The sequence below is a fragment of the Culicoides brevitarsis genome, chromosome 2, assembly GCF_036172545.1.
Source record: "Culicoides brevitarsis isolate CSIRO-B50_1 chromosome 2, AGI_CSIRO_Cbre_v1, whole genome shotgun sequence".
Taxonomy (NCBI): Eukaryota; Metazoa; Arthropoda; class Insecta; order Diptera; family Ceratopogonidae; genus Culicoides; species Culicoides brevitarsis.
This window is the reverse complement of record NC_087086.1, coordinates 38,076,959-38,101,336: the sequence shown is the minus strand read 5'-3', so window position 1 is coordinate 38,101,336 and position 24,378 is coordinate 38,076,959. Positions and strand designations below refer to the sequence as shown.

General features: G+C 24.9%; 1 protein-coding gene across 1 annotated transcript in view; it reads left to right on the top strand.

Moving 5' to 3' along the window:
- LOC134830569 (BMP-binding endothelial regulator protein-like) overlaps positions 1 to 24,378 on the top strand; it is a 32,908-nt gene that overhangs the window by 6,733 nt on the left and 1,797 nt on the right. Inside the window, exons 2-6 of the mRNA XM_063844095.1 lie at positions 825 to 938; positions 8,322 to 8,413; positions 15,873 to 15,972; positions 16,582 to 16,758; positions 23,205 to 23,417. Of these exons, the coding sequence (XP_063700165.1) occupies positions 848 to 938; positions 8,322 to 8,413; positions 15,873 to 15,972; positions 16,582 to 16,758; positions 23,205 to 23,417 (673 nt within the window). The 5' untranslated portion in view covers positions 825 to 847. The remainder of the gene's footprint in view (positions 1 to 824; positions 939 to 8,321; positions 8,414 to 15,872; positions 15,973 to 16,581; positions 16,759 to 23,204; positions 23,418 to 24,378) is intronic.

The window sequence follows — 24,378 nt, the reverse complement described above, 5'->3', positions numbered from 1 at the left end:
ATTTAAAATAAAATTAAAAAATATTTAAAATTATTTTTATTTAATTAATAAATGCAAATAATTTTTAAAAATAAAATTCAAGATATATTAATAAAAATTTTCATTAATAATTAAATTTTTATTTAAAATATTTTAATTTAAAATTAATTTTTTAAATTAAATAAATTAAATAAAAATAAAATAAAAAATTTTTAAAAAATATAAAAAAATTAAAATAATTTAAATATACAAAATATTTGAATTAAAATATCAAAATTTTACTTCATTGAAATCTTTCCTTCCTTTCATTATTCAAGAAACTCTCAAATTTGAATAATTTCAAATCAACTTCATGAAAAGCAAACAAAAGACTCTCTCTTCAAATCGCCTTCCTTCCTCATTTTCTTGCATGTTCACAATGCAAATTTCACAAATCATGTCCATATTTTACAATTTCCATCAAAACACGCAAAACAGGGCAACTTTTCAAGAGAGGGAGGAAAATCCAACTCATCCTTTCGTCGAAGAAATAAATAAATTTTCCATGCAGAATTATTCATTTACAAGAAACTATTTATCATATTTAATGTTCATATTACAACGACAACGACTTCTTCTCGTTACAAGAACTTCACTAATGTTCACGAGAAACGGATGCACTTGATTCATGGCGTGTGACAAATCGAGGGAACTTACCCTTCGCTCTGCCATTTTTAGTTTTTTTTCTGTTTTTCGCAGAAAATAGTTTGACTCCCCCTCGTCGTAATTTGAATTTTTATTGCTTTCGCTAAAATCGCATGTAACGTTTATTGATTTTTTGTCCCTTTTTTCTTGTTTTCTTTCAGACGACGTGTCATCACTTCATTAGATGATGGATTTTCGACTGAAATATTTCATTAGCTATGCAGTATTTGTGACAACAATCTTTCCAACGCCAATTTATGCGGACAGTGGTATCAGTAAGTATTGACCTGAAATTATTTTTATTTTTTAATTTAAAAAAAAAAATTGCCGCGAGCGAGATTTTTTCGAAAAAACACCTGTTTACCATTAAAAGACAAAGTCGAGGCATAGTATCGCACAACGTCGCTACGAGCGGTTTCGATATTCAAATTACAGACCATTTTTCATATTTTTTAACGCAAAACCTGTTGTCGGAGTCGCTGGCTGGATCGTGCGAGAAAAAGGGGCCGTTTCAAAGTTCACATGTCGTCATCGCGTTCTGACCTCAAAACGTATCTAGATCTTGCGCGATCATTAGTTGTGTGTCGCTGTAAATTGACAGTCAATATCTAATCGCGATTAAATTCTTTTTTCTCTCTGAAAAGCTGCGGGAAATGTCAAAAAAATTAAAATACTTCAATTTCTCGAATTATTTTAATAATTTTTTTTTAATAATATTAAAATATTTTTAAAAAATAAAAACAAATTAAAATAAAATTGTAAAAAAAAATTTTTTTAAATGAAAAAAAAATTATAAAAAATTTTAAATAATTTTTTAAAAATTAAAAAAAAAATTAGGGAATAATTTAAAAAATTTTTTTTTAGAAAATTATTTTTAAATCTTTTTATATTTTTTTTTACTTCAAAAAAAATTTTTTTCAATTTTATTTTTATTTTAAATATTTTTTTATTTTTTAAAAAATGTTTCGATTGGTTTTAAAATTTAAAAAAAAAATCAAAATTTCCCGCACCATCCTAAAACAACGCGACGACTGAATTTATTTAGATTTACACACAAACGCCTAACAACAGTGGCAAAATAATTCAAGTTATGTCCCGCACAGCCACGTACGGCGCGACGCACACTGATAACCTGTCCCGAGAGCTCGATCGCATAAACAACGCGTCTCTTTGCGAATACGTTCAGAGAAAAAAAATGTTTGTTTGTGTGTATGATAATAATTATTAACATTAACCAGATCATTGACCAGTCCAACAGATTTATTTATTTTTATTGTACGAAAAATGTATGCACGAGAGCATTACGCACGCGTACAACGAAAAAATCACTTGAAAAGTGTGACTGATGATGAAAATTATTTATTATAAGCAGCTTATTACAACAAACATTTTTTTGTAATTGAAATTTTCATCTGAGGTTTTTTTTCTTCACGAGACACGCCAAAAAATGACAGCAGTAGCAAATTTTTGCTGTAATTGATAAGATTAATTAAAATGTTTTTTTTCTATCCTACGTGAGTTTTTTCTGAATTTAAGTTTGACTGAGACTGATTAGTCTCGTGATATGTTGAGAAAAAAATTAAAAAAAAATAACGAGAAAAAAAATTTAACATGAAATTAGGAAAATAAAATTAGTATTTTGCGATAAAAATTGGTTGTAATTTATTATTATCGCAAAGTAGTAATTTTAGTTTTAAAAAAACTGTGGGAAAATTGCTGATATGACTTTTTTGATTGATTTGCGTTTGTAACTCATTTAAAGTGATTTCAGAGGTTTTGAATTTATTTATTTTTAAATTGAAAAATAAATTTATGAGTTTCTATTAATTTTTTCTAAAGCAGAAAAATTTCATCTTTTTTATTTTTTTTTAATTCATATGTATTTAAACTTGAAAAAAAAAATATAAATATAAAATTATAAAAAAATTAAAAAAAAACTAATTTTATGATTTAAAAAATTATAATTTTTTGTATTAAAAAAAATTAAAAAAAAATTTTAAATTAAAACAATTTATTAAAATTTTTTTAAATTAAATTTATTAAATTTAATATTAAAAAGTTTTAAAATTTTTAATTTTTTATATAAAATTGAAAAAAAAATTGGGATAAAAAATTTTTAAAAATTAAAAAAAAAACAAATTTTATAAATTTTTAAAATCACGGAAATTTTCAAACCTATATAATTTAAACATAAATTCAATTATTCAAAAACGTAATTTAAATAATTGAAAAACAAAAAAAACCTTTTTTGAATGATAAATTTAGTAAAAAAATAATTTTTTATATTAAATATTAAAAATATTAAAAATTAAAAAAAAGATTTTTTTAAATAATTTTTAAAACAAAGAGCTTATCATTTTGTCAATTTTTGTGAATTTTTTCTTAAAATAAGGAAATTTCGAAGTATTTAATTTTTTTCAATATTTTGTTCCAAAACAAAATAAAATTCAAAAGGAATTTCTTTTTTACCTTTTAAATTAAAATTACTTTCAATATAATTCAAATAATTTAATTTTGATTTTATAAAATTTTTTTTAAATATTTTTTAATTTATTTTTTTATAATATTTTTAAATAATTAATTTTTAAAAAAAAAATCATTGAAGAAATAAAAAAATCGAGCCTTAAATGTGAAATCAAACAACAAATTAACCACAAACAAGTCACACGTGTCAAAAAATCTCTCTATCCACGCACTTTTTGACACTTTCTAATAAAATAAAAGAAAATAAAAAAAAACAATTTCAATAAAATCGACAACAAGGTCTTATCACGAATAGACGACACTTTCTTCCGCCTGCTCTTGAGTAATAAATATCCACAATTAAAAAGAAATCTTGAACTTTGGTCCGCGATCACCTCATATCTAAATAAAAATTGCTGTCGTTGAAACAATAAGAAAATACCACTAAAAATAAAAATGAGATGAGTCAAAAAATCTCGCAACCAACAAAAAAATTAATATCTCGGCACGATTATTATTTTATAATTTTTTTTTTTTGTTTAAAGGAACTTGTTGAAGAATTTCGTCGCCATAAATTTTAGAGATGAAAAAATTCTATCATTGCCATGGTCGAATTTTGTCTGTCGATGTCTGTGCTGCGGCGATGATGATGATGATGTGTGCGTTTCGTTGTAATATTAATCATGTGTGTACGAAAAAAAAAATTTGTCTACTCTCTTCTTTTTTTTTTGCGTTCGTACGTGAGTTTGTCTATAATATTTTTATTTATTATAATAAAGCACGGATGTTGGAGAGACGCACAAAAAACGACTCGGAGGTGCTTTATATAAATGTCTCTATTAATTGTTTAGCAAACAAATATGAGGTATGATGATTTTTTGGGGCTGTATTGCCGACCATCATCGTAAATAATTGAATTAATGTGTTTTGACAGGGCAAACATTTGTTAGCATAAAGCGTTAATTGAACTTGATTCGCACTCACGTTGTCTCCACGATTTTTTTACGACTCGTAGAGAGAGATCTTGAACATCGATTTTGAGCAGGGATGGATTTAAAAAAATTTTGGGCCCTTAATTAATTTTTTTTTGCTTGGTTTGGATTAATTAGAAATTTTTTCTTGGTTAAAAATATTTTATAAAATAAATAAAAAAATATTTAAAAAAATATAAAAAATATTAAAAAAAAAATAAAAATATAAAAAAAAATTTAAATAAAAAATATTTAATATAAATTAAATAAAAATTAAATATTTAATAAAAATATTTAAAAAAATATTTCATAAAAAAAAATTAAAAACTTACCTTCTTTGGATAATTTTTTGATTATTTTTCCGTTAAAATGAGCCCCAATTTTTGGTAACCTGAAAAAAAATCCATCACTGACGATGATAAAAAGTTATTAATAAAAAATGTATCTAACATAGAAATTCGTATATTTACATCTTTTTTTCCTCGAATTTTTTTTTTTTTGAAAAATTTGCTCACATATTTCAAGTTTTTTTTTTTCGAATTTTTTTCAATATTTTTTAGAGAGTTAAAAATGAGAGCGAGAGAACGTCAAAGAGAGCAAAACGACTAAAAAAATATAAAATGATTATGTTAATCTGAATTTATTTGTTATAGTCGCTCATTAATATTATTATACTTTGCGGATTGAGACGATTTAGAATTAATTTGTAACATTCAATATATTTTTTTTCTCTGTGCGACAGTTTCGCGAGACAATGGAACGACAAATTCAAAATCAAGCTGTTTAGATAAGAAAAAAAATCTGTTCAATGATGAGATGAGATCCGCTTTCATGAATTTTTGACACAAATAAATTGAGCTCCTTGTTGATTTCCAAAAAGCAAAAAAATAAAAATCTAATCAAGAAACAGACAAAATAAATAGAAATAAGCAACGTCATTCGCCTAACATTAAAATAAAATTTATCTTTCTTCTTGTTATTTTATTTTTTTTTTTTTGCTTCCACAGAACGATCGTATTTTTGCATTATTGCGTGGTTTTGTGGATTCCAAAGAATTTATCGAATAATGACGTTAAAGAAAGAGATAAGTAGATGATGACGACAATACTCACGTTTTTTTAAGATTTTTTTTTTTGCTTGAGGAGTACACGAGCCAACTATCGAAAAATTGAATTTGTGGATTGTAATTGAGTAATTTGTTCATATTTTGATTTAACAAGATATTTTTTTGTCTATTAATTTTATAAAAAAAATAAAAATAAAAAATAAATAATAATAAATAAATAAATTAATAATCCATAATTTTATAAAAAAAATTTAAAAAAAATTGTTGTATCATACGATAAAAAAATAAATAATTAAATTTGTTAAAAATAGAAATAAAAATTATATAAAAAAAATTAATTAAAAAAATAAATAAAAATAATAAATTTGCACCCTTTTTTGATAGAAATTGAATTTTTTATTTTTAAAAAAATTGAAAATTTCCAAATAAACATTCCAATTAAATATAATATTTTTAAAAAAATATTTTAAATTATTTTTTTCTTAATAAAAATTTTAAATTAAATTTAAATTTAAACAAATAAAAAAATAAATAAAATAAAATAAATAAATAAATAAAATTCAGTTCTATAAAGCTTTTATTTATTGAGAATTATTTTGTTTTTTTTTAATTATTTTTTTTATAGTTTTTATTTCTTTTTTAACAAATTAAATTATTTATTTATTTATCGTATGATACAGAAATTTTTTTTAAAAATTTATAAATTTATTAATTTTCATAATTTATAATTTATTTATTTTTTTTTAATTTATTTAATAATTTTTTTTAATATTTTTAAAATTTTTACAATTTTAGTAAGATTAAATTAGGCTTACAAATAATTATTTTTGATATTTTTTTTAAATTATTTGTTAACCTAAAATTTTTTCCAAATATCAATTTTAACGAACAATTCTTTTTTCTTTTAAATATTTTAAAATTATTTTTTTTTTAATTTAAAATATTTACCAAAAATATTAAAAACATTTATTGAGAAGATTTATTCCTTCTCCTCAATCATCATAATAATTTTTTTCCGTATGATCTTGATAAACTTCTTACTTTGCATATGTTTACTTCTATTTTATTGTGCAAGACAAACAACGCAGCCAAAGAAGTCAATGCTTGGGTGGCAGTGCGCCGCGTATTTACTCAACGATTGTTTTTACAAGAACTAAGAATGAATAATAACGCCAAGACAAGAACACGAGAGAAAGAGATGAAAAATACCTGCCAGTCATATTTTTATTCAGAATGCATTTTTTATGAGTCAATCCATGTCAATTGAATTGTTCTTGCTCGGTGTCGCCGTATTTGGACATTTTTTTATGGTGAATTCGTAATAAACTCATTTATTTTATCTCGAACGAAATACTCGGAACGTAACGTGAGTCAACGACAGCAACCAACCTTCTTTGGGAGTTTCGCTCTTTCTCTCTCGGGAGACTGCATGCTGTGCTTAATTACTTCATTGCTATCCAATTGTTTCTTATCTACGATCTTTTTTTGTTTTTCTCTTTTTTCTTCTATTAAACTCGAAGTCGTAGTTCGGGTGTTAACATTGATGACTTAATATTTTTTTAGAAACTGGCGCTTCATTCATTCCCAAAACTACACGGGAACCCATGTTACAGAAGGGTACCGAAAAATTGATTCCTAATTCATTGATCAGTATCTACAAACAAAACATTCTGAAAAAGTCGTATCCTGTGGCGCAAGAAATACCTTAATTATTTTTTTTTTGTTCTGTCTCGAAGAAAAAACAAGAGTCGGTCAATTGACTCAAATCTTTGGTTTATTTATTTATTTATGAAGAAAAAAAAAATTAGAGAACGAAAAAAAAAGAATGAAACGACAAAAAACAGGCAAAGTGATGGCGCTAACAGGAAATTTTTTTCACATGCATTTTGTTTAATTTTTTAATCTGATGCGTGTTGTACCTTGGCGTGCTGTAGGAAAGAAGGCATGCAACAAAAATAAAATTATTTATGACCACTTAAGGATATTTACTTTTGTAACTTCTTTATGTGTGTTCTCGTCGTCGTCGTTTTCTTCTGTTTTATGTTAGTTTTTTTCCTTCTTGTTTTGCTTTCTTTTCGATTTTTTTTTTCGTATTGCTGTTTCATTGTTTTGTAATACTTATCGACATCCTCTTCTGCATGGATTACTTTTTAACCTTTTTGTTTTGTTTTCTGCCTGTGCGACGATGACGATGAAGAGAACATGAATGATTTTGATCTTGTGACGACATAATTGCATGGAAGATGAGGAAGTTTTGTTTCATGAATGGAAAAACCAAAAAAGGTAGAAATTGCATTGAATGGATTTTTGCTTTGAGAGATGGAATGTTAATTGATGTCTGATCTTTGAAGTTTCAGATGGAATGTTCAATTGATGAAAGCTGATTTCTGATCAAGAATTTGAATTGAGCTGAAGGTCTCAGCTTTTTTGAATGAAAGCATCTCAGTTTTAAATGAGATCTGAAAGCTGATAGTCTCAGATTTGACTTGAATTGAATCTGAAGGTCTCAGCTTTGGTCTGAATGAAAGCTGAGAGTCTCAGATTTGATTTGAATTGAATCTGAAGACCTCAGCTTTGGTCTGAATGAAAGCTGAAAGTCTCAGCTTTGGTCTGAATAAAAGCTGAGAGTCTCAGATTTGACTTGAATTGAATCTGAAGGTCTCAGCTTTGGTTTTAATGAAAGCTGAGAGTCTCAGATTCGACATAAGAGTCTCAGCTTCAATCTTAATTGATTCAAAATCTTTCAGTTCATTAAAATCAAAGTTCATCGCTGTCAAGTACTTCACTTTTGACACCGACAAACGCATTTAACCTCTTCATCACACTCTTTTAGAACTTTCGTGTTGAACAAACAAAACTGAACGCACGTCTGATCTTAATCCCATTTATAACTAACTTGTCTGCCTCTTTACCTTCATGCCCGGCTTAAATACCATCATTACCTAAATACATGAACAAACATTTACACACAACATTTTTTTGTGGATAATAAATATTAGTAATTATTATGTAAAGAAATGAAAGAATTCTTTTCATTTTTACCGCCTTTTATTATAATTATTTTGTTTTTATTAGATAAAAATTATTATTACAATGAACTCTTTTTTAATTTCAAAAATGTTTTTTATTAAAAATTATTTTATTTTTTTCCATTTTAGGCGGCAGAAGGCAACCATGTACAAACGAAAATGAACCTGTTCCTGTGTCATTCCTAAAAAACATTACAAACTGTTTTAATTGTATTTGTAAGGTGAGTTGATTTATTGTATGGCGCCACAAATCCTATCTCTGTCGCAGGACTTCTTATTTTCACCCAAAAAATAACAATTACTGAAATTTAAATACATTTTTTTATGAAAAAGTGTACTTACCTTCTTCATTAAGTAAAATTTAATTTAAAATACGCTCAAATTAGGGGAAAAAAAATAAAAAAAAAAAGTTTAAATTTTTGTTTACCTGAATAGTTTTTTTTTTTGCATACATTTGTGAAAGGCAATAAATTTGTAATATTTGTGTAATTTTTGAGTGATTTATAACTTATTTTTATCCTGCTTTTCGTTTCTCGGTCGAGGAGAAATGAGCAACTTTGTCCTAATTTAAAAAGCTGGGTCTGAAACCGGAATCAGTCTAAAATCTAAAAAAAACGAAGAAGGAAAAAAAAAGAAAAAAATTAATCCATTTTAGCAAATAATAATCTACATAAATTTTTCGCCAATATTATTTATCATCTATATCTCCTCTCGCAAAACCAAAAAAAAAAACACTAAAATACGAAACAAACGGCGATTAGTGCCCCGTACGATAGTCACACTTGTATGCGGCGCCAAAACAAAACAAAAGTGGCGCCCATATTTATTTTAATAATAAACGTTTGATTTTATATAAAATCTATTTATTACTATTTATTATTAATATCTCGCGAATCACATAGACACACACGCGTGGATGAACCGCGAGAATGATAAATATCCATTTCATATCAATTACGTCGCCGTTGCATGACGATCGCGCTCCGTTCCTCAAATAGATCACGTATTGATGTGTTTTCGATTCCATTATTTTTATTTTTTTTGATTTGTAACAAATTTATCGAGAGACACACACTTAATATCAATTTATTAAAGCCATAAATATCGAGATTTGTATAGAACGGAGTCGAGTCGCGAGAGCCGCCGCACTGCTGATGGAGACATAAGACACAATTTATTTGTAATATTTTTTATTAAGTATCTGATCAATAATTGACCGCAACATTAACCAGTTAATAAATTTTTGCTGGCTTGTTTGTGACATGATATTTTATATTTTTTTTGAGGCGTTCAAAAGATGATCTAGCAGATCAATAAAAGGTCACTATTAACATCAAATGACATTAACATCCATATAATAACAATAAAAAATAGACACAAACACTCAAATTTAATAATAACAACCTCATAAAAATGTTCTGTCTGTTTATAAATAATAATAACATTTTTTTTTCTTCAACGCGCATCTCGAGAAGAAGAAGAATTTTGTTTAAACACAAAACTTGTTCGAACAAAAAAAAATATCAACAAGGAATTTCAATTTTAATGGTTAGTAGTTGTTTCGCTGTATGAACCACAATTGAACAAGTACAACAACAACAACCACTAATAATAATGATGATAATTGTTTAAATTATTAACAAGAGTTTTAACAACTGAATAGTTCTTTTGTGGCGTGTGTGATGTGATGTGGTGTCAATGAATTATTTATATATGTTTATAATATTTATTTAAAGAAAAAAAAAACGAGTATAAAATTTTGCATAATAAATGTATTTTTTTGTATAGTGTGCTTTTGAACAACGGAGAAGAATAGATTCTTTTTTTTTTCGTTATTTGTAATATTATTATTATTATTATTTTATGACCTTATACTTACGAACTATGTTGTATTCAAATTGACTATCTCATCATCTGTCTTTGCTAATGTATGATAATTTTAACACACATTTCTTGTTCCGTTTTGATTCGCAATAGGAAAATGGCTCTTTTGGCAGGAACAGAAATGGATGTCTGTGAAATGAAATTACAAAAAAAAAAGAATTTGGAATTTGAGGATGCAGAAGAATCTAATTGGAAAGAGGCATATCTTTCATAGAAAAATTATTTTACGATTTTGGAGTCGATTTGGATACAATGAGAAAAATTAAGTTCAACCAAGAGCTAAACAAAATTGGAAGGAATGTGACAAAAATTTTTCGATTGTATCATACCAATTAATCAAACAATAAAAGAAAAAATTGATTCTTTAAATGGATGCAAAATTACAGCCTGTTCCCAAAAGCTTTTTCTTGAGATTTCGTTGAGTTTAACTAAAGTTCATAAACATTCAAGGAAGAACTTCATAATAAAACCATCCCGAAGAAACTCTTTAATAAGAAGTTATAGAAACATAAAAAAAGAACATTGTCAGATCAAACCTCTTCTATGCCAAACGCGGATCCTTAATATCAAATGTTCCAACAAGAGTCGTAAAATAGCTCATTGATCATTTTTTTATCTAATAATACTTGAAAGAAATTTCAATTTTCCTCATCGACTATTAAAAAAGAATCTTTAAAGTCCCGAGCAAACTTTATGTAATGGATAGAAAAATATGATTCTAATCCACAGAAATCATAATGATCGATTTTTTTTCTTTTGAGAAAATATTTTATTTTTATAGAAAGTACTAAGTATGAGCTTATAAATAATTAATTCTACCGAAGTATAAGAAATTTGTATTCTAAAGATTTTTTTAACATCCTTAAGATACTATTTCTCAGTATGTCATAAAAAGCGCTTTCGTTTCCTTTCATTTTCCCTCATTTACTTTCACATATCAAAACTAACGAAATTTTTTTCATTAACTCCAAATAACAATAAATAATAATATTAAAAGTAAATAAAAAAATGTGTGAAGACGCGTCGCGATTATTTAGCGTGGGTCGAAACAAAAATATTTCTACGCACAACTTAAACTCAAATAAAAATTCATTTCATCGCCAAATCGACAAAAATTTCTCAAAAAAAATTATTTCAATAAGATCCGCGAAAAAAATTCTCCTTAAACTTTTTTTTCTGTCTTGATAAATCACACACCATTCAATACTAATTAATTTACGTCATTTATTAATTTTTCCACACATTTAAAGTGTCATGTCGCATTTTGTCATTGCACGTTGTTATGAACTCATTTTCAGTGTTTCTTTGCGATACGCGCGAGAACAGAAAGAGTGCCATTAATTTTGCGGCAACATTGTTGCAGAACGCAAAACTCGTGAATTGCGGATGACTTAAAACTGAAATAAAATTAAATAAAAGCAAACTTGTTTATTTCGATATATATTTATTGAGCAATGTTGTAGTATATTAATAATGAGGAATGAGTAAAATGTACATTTTTCACACCAAAACACACAACTGATGACAAGTAATTAATTTTTATTTTCACACATCTCGCTCACACTCACTCACTTCGAGAAGATGATGAGAGTTGGGAATTTTTATACATTTCCCGTTCGTTTTGTAAATTTTATTTTTTTTTGTTGTCTCTCAAATGATGCAATAAAGTCGTAATTACCAGTCTCTTTGTTTTTATGTATTAAATTAATATTTAGAGCTATAAATTGCGTAGCAAATCGAGAGACAACCGAGAAAAAATTGCATATCGTGAGATATGTGAAGTATAAACTGCATGATATGTAAATAATGTATTTAATAGATTGTGTTACCATTGATGTTGTTGTTGATTATTTTGTGTAGCTGGCGAGTACGGAGCTACGGAACGGCCTTTAGCGACCTTGTTCAATATGTTGTTGTTGTTGTTTATGTTATGTGTGATGAATAGCTCGGTGTGTAGCGTGTAAAAGTATCTCTCTTAATAACTGTGACGATGACGACGACGATCGGGTTGTGGTATGCAAGAGGAATAGGATACGATAAAAAAATGTCTGTGAATGTTAGTGAATTGTGAGAATGTATTCAAGCAGATTTACAGGACAAGTGTTTTTAATATTTACTTTAATTTAAAGGGAAATTCCAATCACGTCATTAAAAATTTTAAGTTTTCAATACAAAAAAATTAATTTTGATTTTTTTTCAATTTTTAGCCATTTGTTAAAATTAAAAAAAAATTATATTAAAAATTATTTTTATTTAAATTTAAATAAATTTAAAAATATTTTTAATTAATTTTTTTAAATTTTATCTTAATTATTTTTTTAAATTTTGTGTAAATTATTAAGTTTGATTATTTTTTTTTAATATTTTAATTAAAATTTATTTATTTTTTTAATTAAAGAAAAAATTGTTTAAAAATTTATATTAAAAAAAAATATTTTTAGACTTTTTTAGAATGAAAAAAAAAAAATAAAAATAAATAAATAAAATTTAATTGATGCCATTTTAAAATTTTTTGTTGAAATTTTGATTTTTAATAATTTTTCCGAAGTTCTACAATTTTTATTATTTTTTTAAAAATAAAATTTTCTATTAAAATTTTCAAATTTATAATTTTTTATCTCGATTTTTTTTTTAATTTAAAAAAAATCTTCAAAAATTGCCACGTTTTTGATCTCAACTTGTACAAAACACTCACACTCTCTCAAAACTTTTAACTTTTTAAATTAAACTACATTTAAGTCTTTTTTTTCATTCTTCATCGTCGTCGTCATCTCACACGCGTACACTTGTGCATGTTGTCTCTCGCGAATCAGATGTCTGTCGGGTAACTTTATATTTTGTTATGCACAAGTAAAAAACGACAAAAAAAATGCGAAAAACAGTTAAGAATGTAGAAAAGAAAGGTGCTTGCTTTTACTTGTTGTGCTGCGTTAAATTTCGTCTGGAATTGATTTTTTGCTAACGAAAAAAAAATAAAAATAAATAAACAAGAAGTGTCATTCAAAATGTCCCAACAAACAATATCAATAAATTCTGCATGATAATAAATATAATTCAACTTTCAGCATCAGAAATAGAAAATATTCTTACCGTGTGGCACGAAAATAAATTAAAAATCAAAAGTAATTTATTGTGCAACGCGACAGCACCACAAATAATAATTATATCAAGAAATTAAATGGCAAAGTTTTATTAAAAAATATTTATTTGATATTTATAGAGGAATTAATTTTACATTAATTATCTGTTTTATTCATACAAAGGCACAATAAAATTCATGTTACAATAGCTCTAATCCTCTATTCACTCGCGCGTTTGTCTGTTTGTAATGTAATAATATGTTTGCTGCAACACTTTTATCATTTTTATTGTATGTAATTGCAATAAATATGCGAGCGGAGTGCATGCGCGAAACTCACATACGTACGACTGAAATAAAATAATAAATAAATGAATAATGGAATTAAATTGAAATGCAATTTTTAGTTTTGAAACACGGAAAAAAGGATTCCATACGAGAATTTTATTTCATGAAAAAAAAAATTAAAATTATTAAAAAATTCAAAAAAAATAAATTAATAATTTTAAAGATTTTTAAATTAAAATGATTTAATTTATTTTTTTTTTTTAATTTTAATTTTAAAATATTTAAATATTTTAAAATATTCTTATTTATTTTTACTAAAAAAAATATTAAATTATTTATTATTTTAACAATTAAATCTCATTTTTCAATATTTTTTCTTGCTAAATGAAAAAAAAAATCAAAAAAAAAGATAAATCTAATTGAATTTAAAAACATATAGAAAAAAAATAATATTTTTATTAAATTTAATTTTAATTTTTACAAAATCTTAATAACTACCTAATTTTATTTTTTTTAATAAAATATACGAAAAATTTAAATAAAAACCTTAAATGAAAAAAATAATTTAATAATTTTCTAAAATTTTTAAAATAATATTTATTGTATTTTAAATTTATTAAAAAAAATTAATTAATTTTTTTCTATATCAACTTTTAAATAAAATAATTTAAAAATTTTAAATTATTTCTATATTCATTTTTAATTAATTAATTAAATAAATTATTAATTAATTTTTTTTTTTTTATTTTTTTAAATTACATTTGAGCTTTTTGAAACTTAATTGAGGTCAAAGAATATTTAATTTAAAAAAAAATAAATTTAAAAAATTATTTTTTAAATTTAATTTAAAAAAGTTCATAAAAAATAATTTTCTTCGAAAAATTTTAAAAAAAAATTTAAGAAATCAACTTTTCGAGTCGAAGCAATTGTGTGTCTTGAACAATAAAAGTAAAAAATCGGCAAAGGAATGAATTGAGATAGAGCTGTAATAATAGTGCGATAATAATAATTGTATTAAGAAGAATTATTGTAATAATAACAATTTATTAGATTTAATAAATTCCTTCTTCTTCGTCGTCGTCGTCTTCAACTCATTTAATTGTTTATTATTATTTTCATTTTTATTGTCTCCCTCGAACGAACGATCAAGCGAGCGAGCGACGGAATGAATGAATGCCATTTATTTTTATCTTTTGAGACAAACAACAACGACTCTTTAAAAAGGTATAAAATAGTAATAAAAGTCGTGATAAAAACCAATTTACCGTCGGAACTTGTGCACCACTCGCTCGACCATTTAAACACTTTTAAAAAGTCATCAGCGATGCACGCCGAGAGAAATAGAGAGAGATGACAAATTCCGTACAAAGCTACGTACGAATGTTGATTAGAAACGCAATTTCGCTGTAAGGCTATTTTAATATTTTTTTTTTTCGTTTCTAAGCAGCGCGTTTCGTATCACATTATCAAGGTGTTGTGATGTTGGCGCCTCGTAATAGACGGATGTAAATAGTGACCAGTAGTTAGTAGCCAGTGTTTATCTATCTTAAATGGTCTGTGTGTGTGTAAAGTAGACCTCGATCGTGTTTGAAATGAATGGTGATGAAAGAGACACTTTATAACATTGATGGTCATTGTTTGGCGTGATGAGGAATTTTGTATTTGGATAAGAAATACTTTTCTTTTGAACGTTTCTCGAGCTGAAAGAATTTTAAAAGAAAAATTAGAAAAAAATATTTTGAGGGCAATGACTTGATTGAAAAATTTATGAGAAAAAAATGAAAAATTTTTTAAGTAGAAAAAATTAAATATTTAATTTAAAAATATATAAAATTCAATAAAAAAATATTATTTTTTTTAAATAAATTAATTAATAAATTGAAATTTAACATTAAAAAAATATTTAAATTAATTTTAAAATTAAGCGAAAAAATTTTTTATAAATGATTTTTGATACTACTTTAAAAATAATTTAAAGAAAAAAAAATTCGAGAAAAATAAACATTTAAAAAATTAATCCAAAAAATATTTTAAATTAATTTTTTAATGAACAAAAAAAATTAAAATTATCAAGAAATAAATTTTTTAAAAATTTAAATAAAACAAATTATACCTAAATATTTTTTTTTATTAAAATTTAAAAAAAATAATTAAAATAATTTATTTTAATTAAATTAAAAATTTAATTTTAATGTTTTTAAAATATTTTCATTCGATTTTCATATTCAAATTTATGAAAAAAATTAAAAAAAAATAATTTGAAAAAGAAAAAAATAAATAATTTAAAAAATATTAATTAATTAATAGGTATAAAACATTAATTAATTTTTAAATGATAAAAAATTTTAAAATTTAAAAAAATAAATATTAAAAAATTTTTTTCATTCAAAACAAAAACTAACCTAAATTTTTTTCTTCTTCTATTTCAGAATGGATTCGTTGAATGCGAATCGGAGAGTTGTCCCTCGATCGACGACTGCTATATTCTCGTGCAAAAAGCAACAGGTGGATGTTGCGACAAATGTAAAGGTAAGCAAGTCAAGTCACTGTTTCTACTTTCGCAGTCTATATGTGCAAAAATTTAAAATAAAAAAAAATAATAAAATAAAAGTTTAAATAACAAACGACACACACAAACAGAAATCTACAGTCGAAAAAAAAAGAGTAACACAAGATAAATAAATAATTTATCATTATTTTATGCTGGAATGTTGTTGTCTTATTTCATATATTAAGAAAATAAAATAATAAAAAATGGAAAAAAAAGTTACATATCATATCACATGCGTACAAAATGTGGAATAAAACGTTATAGCAATCATATCACATTTTATTAACTCGCCGTATCGTTTTGTCGAGAAAAATGTACGAACCGAATGTGAAATCCCACTACACTTCTGTCTGTTTTTGATATGATAAATATTTTGAAGAAAAAAATAAGATTATTATTAATATATATAATAATATAAAATATAAAAAATTTGCTTCTAGCATAGAGACAGTCGTCAGTCGGAATGTCTGTATGCGTAGGCTTATTGGTATTTTTATTCGCTTCAATGCTCATTCCAAAGCAAAATTCTCAAAAAATCTAAATTATTTGCAATTTTTAATAAAAAAAATTTTTTTTTCGATCCGCAGAATGTGTGTATAAAGGCGTAACGTACTCAAGCGGCACCGAATGGACCCATCCCGATGATCCGTGCACGCACTTCAAATGTCTCGCTGGCGTTATCACGGAATCGAATTTGCAGTGTTACACGCCGTGCAGCAGTCCGCATTTGCCGGGACCCGGGCAATGTTGTCCAACGTGTGCAGGTGAGTTATTTATTCGCTTAATTGATTTTTTATTATTTTTATTATCTCCGCGGATTATTTGCCTCGAAGGCTCGTGCATATTTTTGCAATAAATTGTCGTTAAAAGGTTGTCTGAGTCATCGGCGTTGAGATTTTGTCCCAAAAAATAAGAGAGGTTAAAATACTTTCTTATCAGGAAAGAAGATCGACGAGTATTTTTTTGTGCGAACAAAAGATTTTTTTGCAGACAAAAAGTTCAGTTCGCGAACAAAGTTAACATTTTTTTATTGCTCGTTCGCTCGATCCAGGTGGTCTACCATCTCTCAGTTTCTTTCCTTATATTCCGATTATTATTATTATTGTCTTGTATTATCATACTTTTTGAAAGAACGAGTCGAGTATATGGATTGTTTTCATCCGTTGTTAATATATTAATAATTTTTTGTGTTGAACAGAGCGATGAGCGATCTGAACTTTAAGCACCCTCGACGATGATAAGTGCATCGACTCATGCTTCTTTACTTCTCTTTTGTTGTTGTTCCTGTTTTGGAAAGTGAAAAAAGTGAATTAGATTACGAGTTTTTATTAGTTTGAAAATTTTCCAAATTTTTTCTTAACCTAAAAACTTTATTATTATAATTTCACATTTTCTTACTCCTCAAATAAAATTTAATGAAAACATTTTTTAAATTGACTTAAAATTTTTTTTTTTATAATCTATTAAAATTTCGAATAATTTTAAAGAATTAAAATTTTATCTTTAAAGAATTTTAAAAAAAATTATTTAAAAAAAAATTAAGCTCTAAAGTGCTAAACGGATTTCTTGTTCTTGAATTTTTCATTTTCATACTCCTCAATAAAAACTTTTTTTTTAATTTATTTTTATTTTTAAATTTGTTTTTATTTTTATAGCTTTAAGATTTAACTAAAAAATTGATATTAAAAAAATTAATTTTTGAAGAATCTCAACAGATTTCAAAAAATTTCGAACATTTCATATGAGGAGTAAGAAAATGTAAAATTCAAGAACAGGAAGTCCGTTTCTCAGTTAAGAGCTTCATTTTTTTTTTTAATTTCTTTAAAGACAAAATTAAAAACTTTCTCTCAAATTTTTGAATATTTTTAGTTGATTCTAAGAAAAAAATTTTAAATTCAATTTAAAATTTTCTTTCCATTAAATTTTATTTGAGGAGTAAGAAAATGTGAAATTATAATAAAATTTTTAAAGGAAAAATTTAAAATTATTTAAAAAATATTTTCATTAAAGCTTAAATTAATTTTTGAATTCAATTGTTTGAAAATTTAGCATTTTCTGTTTTAAACAAAAAAACATTTTTTTTAAATGAAATCTTAAGTAAACTCACGTAAAATACCGACAACAAGAACAATAACAACAACAACAACGCACATTCATCCTCTAAACACTTTATTTGATAAAGTCATTATTTTACTTACGTTATGATGATGATGATGATGATCGTTTTGTTTGCTTTTGTTGTTGCTGGTCTCTTTTTGTGTTCGTCGCTTACAAAAGAGCAACATAGTCAGCACGAAAGATAGAAAGAAAAAAAGAAAGAAAGAGAGGAACACTTTATATGGCAGTCGAACAATAACTTTTATTGTGTCTTTTTTATCCAACAGGCGTGAATTTCAAGAGGATTTCTCGTTACTTTGTTGTTGACATACCGGTGAAAAATTTCTCGTGCTCGGAGGTCGTCAACCTTTGCCAAAATTAAAAGAAAAAAAGTTATTTGCGAATTTTCCGCCACACACGCACTTTTCGCTAGACATAATATATGACACAATCGCGACAATTAAAAGCTCATATCTTAAACGTTTTTTAAATGCACGCCAATAATTCAGCGCGAGATCCAGTCATGCGAGACAAATAGTCCACAGTCCTCGCGAACGAACAAACAAACGAACGAATGGAAAAATTCAAGTCTATAACTTTTATTGTCAAGGCAGGTTTATGATGTGGTTGCTCTTATGTCCCGCGTAGACAAGAAACTGTGCGCATATGTCAAACCGATTATGATAATTAGTTAATAAAGGTGACCATTATTACTTTTTATTAGACGACACGAGAAGAGAAACAGCTTTTCAAGTGACATAAATTTTTTATAGCTGTCTCTGAATTATTATTATTTTTTTTTTTCGAATTTCTCGCCAAGTGAGATCTCGAGCGACGTGCATCGTGTAATTCAGCAACATTGTTACAATAAAATTCATCAAATAAAATAAACAACTCCTCATCGCACTCCAAATGATTAATATGCTGGAATTCCAATCATATAAAATTCACACGATAAAATTCTAGAACTTCAGAAACAACAACAACAACAAGCGAATGTAAAACTTGGTACGCGTGTTTCGAGAGAAAATAACACTAAATGCTCGAGCAGTTAATGAGTTGGAGATTTGATGATGATGATAAAGATATGCGAGATTTTTTTTATTCGGAGACGATTCGTCACATTTGTCATACTATTAAATTCGAGAGAGAAAGAGCAAGTTTCTTGTTTATTATGTTAGAACTTGCGATAGGCAGAGTCACGTGGAATTATTTTGTGAAGTTTCTCGAATTGGAATTTTAATGACAAATTGTTAGGTAAAAGTTTTTCATATTTTTTTTATTTTTCTACATGAAATGTTTTCTTTTCAGAATTAAAGAAATTGACATTCAATGTAAAAAGTGAAAATAACCAATTTTCAAAATGAAAAGATACCTCGTCCTATTTCGTGATGATAGCTGTAAAAATTATAAAAATATAGCCAAACTGATATGATCAACATTCAACGAATACTTTTATGCTTTAAAAAAATTAACAATATGCAAAAGAAATATGTCACAAAAAACCTAAGAACATCAATTTATGTGCCAAGCCATTTTACTTTGATATATTTTGTGGAAAAACAAAAAATAATAGTTGCCTTCTTCTGTTCCATGAGACTTACTTGAAATTTCTTCAGGATAATTATAAGACATGTACAACGAAATTCAAATTCAATATATAAGCAACTTCCATAAGCAACCTTAATAGCATTGCGCTTTGATATTATTTCGACGGAAGACCCTTTACGTATGCAGATGAAAGAGATTTTGTGAGTTCGAACTTTCTGCAATAAGAACTGACCATACCATAATAAAAGTTGAGTCAATATAATTCTCATAGATAAAGCAAGATCCTTCTTTGCTCATATATTGACTGAATTTAGTTTTCATAGAAATAGTGATATTTAATTTAATTTTTTGAATGATTTTTTTAATTTTAATTTTTTTTAATCTTTTCAATGAAGCAGAGAGCATAAGCTAAAAAAATTAAGTTAAAATTAAGTTTTAAAACAATAAATTTATCTGAAAATTTCTAATTTAGCAAAACCTTCATTAAAAAAATTTACATTTAAAAAAAAAATCCTTAATATAATATGTGTGTAAGAAATTTTATCGAAAATGAGAGAAAGCATTCCTGCCTAATACTGTAAAAGCAAAAAAAAGTCCCATAACGATAAAACAAAACATCACTATGTGATACATCTTCCACATTTTATTGAAGTGATTTGTGTGTTGTTTGAATTTTATTACCCATTATCAAATTATTATCATATCGTTTGCATACCTTTTGTTTCTCTCGCTCGCTCGCTTGTTGTCTCGTTGATCGTTTTGTTCTTTTTAATAATAAAACAAACGAGCGTCGAACGAAAAACAAACAACGCGCTGATTATGATAAGTTATTTTTTTTGTCTTTTATAAATGAAATTCCATCAAACGAGTCAAAAAATAATAAAAAACAATAAAAATAATCATAAATAATGAGAACCTTTGTCTCTCAAAACCAAAAATCTTGTTCCTGTAAAAATTCTAATGGAATGCCAACCACCTTTAAAAATCTTGTTAACATGCTCATAATTATGTTATTTTTTTCGTTCTTTCTCTTAGTCACTTAATTAGTGTTAGATGTTCAGTTCAGAACTACAAGGAAAGAACACAAAAGAAGAACTTTGAGCAAAGCGCGTTATTATTTTTCATCCTCGTGGTAGGTCTTGTCTGTTAAAAATGCATTTTTGCCCCTGCAGCAACAAAATTATTATTATCTCGTTCGTTGCCGGTCATCATCATCATTATTATTATTGTTATTACTAAACTACTTTATAAGAAGAAAGAACAAAAAAAAACAAATATTTGGCTTTAAAAACATGAAAGGAACAAAAAATGAACACCAAAATGTATATAATTAAGATTTTTTTGAGGAGATAACGAGAATGATGATGTCGATAAATGATGATCTGATTTTTTGTGTGTTCTTATTTGTACTTTTTTAATGTTTCAGGTAAATAATGGTTCGTAATTTATGAGAAAATGGGCGGTTTTTATCCTTTTTTTCTTCTTATGAGATAAATTATTACTTTAAAAAATCAAAATTGATTTAAAAAAAAATTCTCTTAAAAAAAACATGAGAGAAAAATTCAGTAGTTTAACAATATTCTAAAATTTCGCAAGATATCGATCATTAGCAATAATTTAAAAGCAAAATGAAGTTAGACGTGTGTTAGTTGTCAATTAAAACAGTTGTCATATTTGATAATCTCATGTTGTTTCGTGTCATTTGATATTTTTTTCTTGGAAAATAATTACTTAATTTGCACAGATTTGAATTAATTTCTTGCTTGACTTTTTTTATCTTATGGATTTAAAAATGTAATATTTTTTGTAATTTTAATTTTTAAATAAAAATTTTCAGATTTTTTAAAAAAAATATTCAAAATCAATTCATAAAAAAAATAAAAATAAATAAATTAGTAAAATTAAAAAAATAAATTAATTTTATTTATTTTCTAATAAGAGAAAAAAATTTTAATAAAAATTAATTTATAAAATTTAATATTTTTAAATTAATTAAACTTTCATTTTTTTTTGTTTAAAATTATTTCATTGAAAAATTTTATAAATAATTTATTAATTAAATATTTTCATATTAAAAAAAAATAAAAATAAATAAATTAGTAAAATTAAAAAAATAAATTAAATTTTATTTAATTCGAGAAAAAAAATTTAAATAAAAATTAATATTTTTAATTAATTAAATTTTTATTTTTTTTAAATTAATTATTATTATTTAATTAATTAAATAATTTTAACAGTTAAAAAATTAAAAAAAATATTTAAATCATAAAAAAATTATGAACTTGAAAAAAAAAATATTACAAAATATTTTTAGTTTTTGCCATGAAATCCTTTTCCGCGAACCTCACATAATTTAATCGAAACGGAACAAAATCCAAGAGACAATCGACACACATTTCAGCTGGAATTTGAATGGTATTTTTATGACTCTTTTTTTTTGTTTGTTTGTTGGTCTATTATATGGCTTAACCTATGAATTGAAACGAAATGATGATATGATGGCGCGATAGATGTCCGTTTAACAAGCAATAAAATACGAAATTTTATATGATAAAGATGATCCATAAATCTCATCATAATATAAAAAAAAATAAATAGTAATCATGATCAGAAACGAATCAGCGTCGATTTGCGTCGAAAGGGTATTTAACGACCTTGACAAACGAAAAAATTTTCGAAAATTTTACAAAACAAAATTATTAGTCGATTGTATCACATTTGGCGCCATTTGATTTTTTTTATTTATTTCGATTGATTTTTAGCGATTCTTGCGAAAAATAATTCACATCAGTCATAAATGTTTTTTTTTTGCAATAAAAGGTTGTCGAAGCGATTTTTTGTAGTTAAAGTAACGGACAGACTTGTGTGACAAAAAAATTCGCACGCGAAAATAATACAAACAACATAATCGGTGAAGACCACCCTGCATGTGATTTATCCGATATTTATATCAGTAACGTGTTAAATTTATTGGCAAATAATAAGCTTTTAATATTTTGAGAGACATTCGGTGATTGATTTTATCTGTTTAAAAAATAATTTTCTCAAAAATTTCCGAGAAATTTGATTTTTTATTAATTTTAATGGAGTCGTCTGGTTTTTTTCTTCGATTGAAATTCGCAGATTTTTTGCACCGCGAATAAATATTAATCGTAATAATTAATAAAACATGCGAAACGAAGCGCCAACCTCCTCATATATATTTATCCAATCAATCAATCAATCACGCATCACGATCAATTATTTTGTTGAAGAGCGAAAAAAAATCTATTCTCCGCAGTCAAATATTTTAATTGTTCGTTTGACACTACAATTATCTTTTTTTTATGATTTGCATATCGTTTGAATTTCAGAAACGAGCTCTGGGCGTGAAAAATATTTATTTCTAATTAATGCGCCTACAAAGTATTAGAAGCAAATCACGTTCGATTTAATAAAATTTTTGCGATAATTTATCTCGAGCGACGTCACATGAGCGCGCGATCTAATCCGGTTTTTGTGTCAAATCCGTGTTCACACGAAATTTTTATGATTTTTTTTTGTATTTTTTTTCTCGTTTCAGGATGCTATTTAAATGGACAACATATTCCCGAGGGCAGGGAGGTGTCTTTGAGCGAAGATCCTTGTGTGATTTGTCGATGCACGGGAAATCGATTGATGTGTGTGAAGAAGGCGTGTCCCGTGTTGCAATGCCCGAAAACGAAGCAGTTGCAGTTGCAAGGCGAATGTTGCCCACGATGTACGGATCGGATGAAGGAAACGCATCCAATTCCAGGTAAATATTTTTTTTCTTATTCTTATTTTCAATTTTATTCTGAAAAAAAAAATAAAAATTTAATTTAAATATTTTAAAAATTTAAACAAATAAAAAATAATTTAAATTAATTAATGAAATTATTTTATTTATTTATTTTAATTCTTTAAATTTTTTTAACAATGAAATTAAATTTTTTTTAAAAATTATTTTTAAATATTTATCTTTAAAAAAATAATTAAAATTTTTAATTTTTTCAAAATTAAATAGTCAAAAATATTTTCAAATTTTTTTAAATAATTCACAAAAAAAAAAATAAAATTAGCTTTTATGAAAATTAATTATTTTTTTTTATTTTAAAAAATATTTATATTAAATTTTTTTTTTAAATATTTTTTAATTTAAATTTTGTAAAATTTCTATTTAAATTATTTGTTGATGTTTTAATTAAAATTAAATTAATTTTAAATTAAAAAAAAATTAAATTTAATTTTAATTAAAAATACTGACAAATAAAAAATTGACTGTTTAAAAAAAATAAAAATAATTAAAGTAAATATTTTTCTCAGGTATTATCATTATTAATTTAAAAAGAAATATTTTTTATAATATTTAAAATTTAGCAAATATTTGAGTTTGCTTAAAATTAATACTTTGAGCTGATTTTCAGATTTTTTTTTAAATTTAAAATTTTTAATAATTTAAATTTTATATTTTTTTTTTTTAATTTTAATTTGTAGAATTTTTTCAAGAAAATTACTTAAAGTCAATAAATTTTTAAAATTTGATTTTTTTTAATTTTCATAAGAAAAATAAATATTTTTTAATTGAATTAATATAAATTTTAAATTTTTTTAAATTAAAATTTTTTATTTTCTTTAATTTTATTTTTTTTTTCACGAAAGTTATCAAAAGTCAATAAATTTTTAATTTTTTTTTATTAAATTTTTTAAAAAAATCAGAAAAAATTTTTATTAAATTA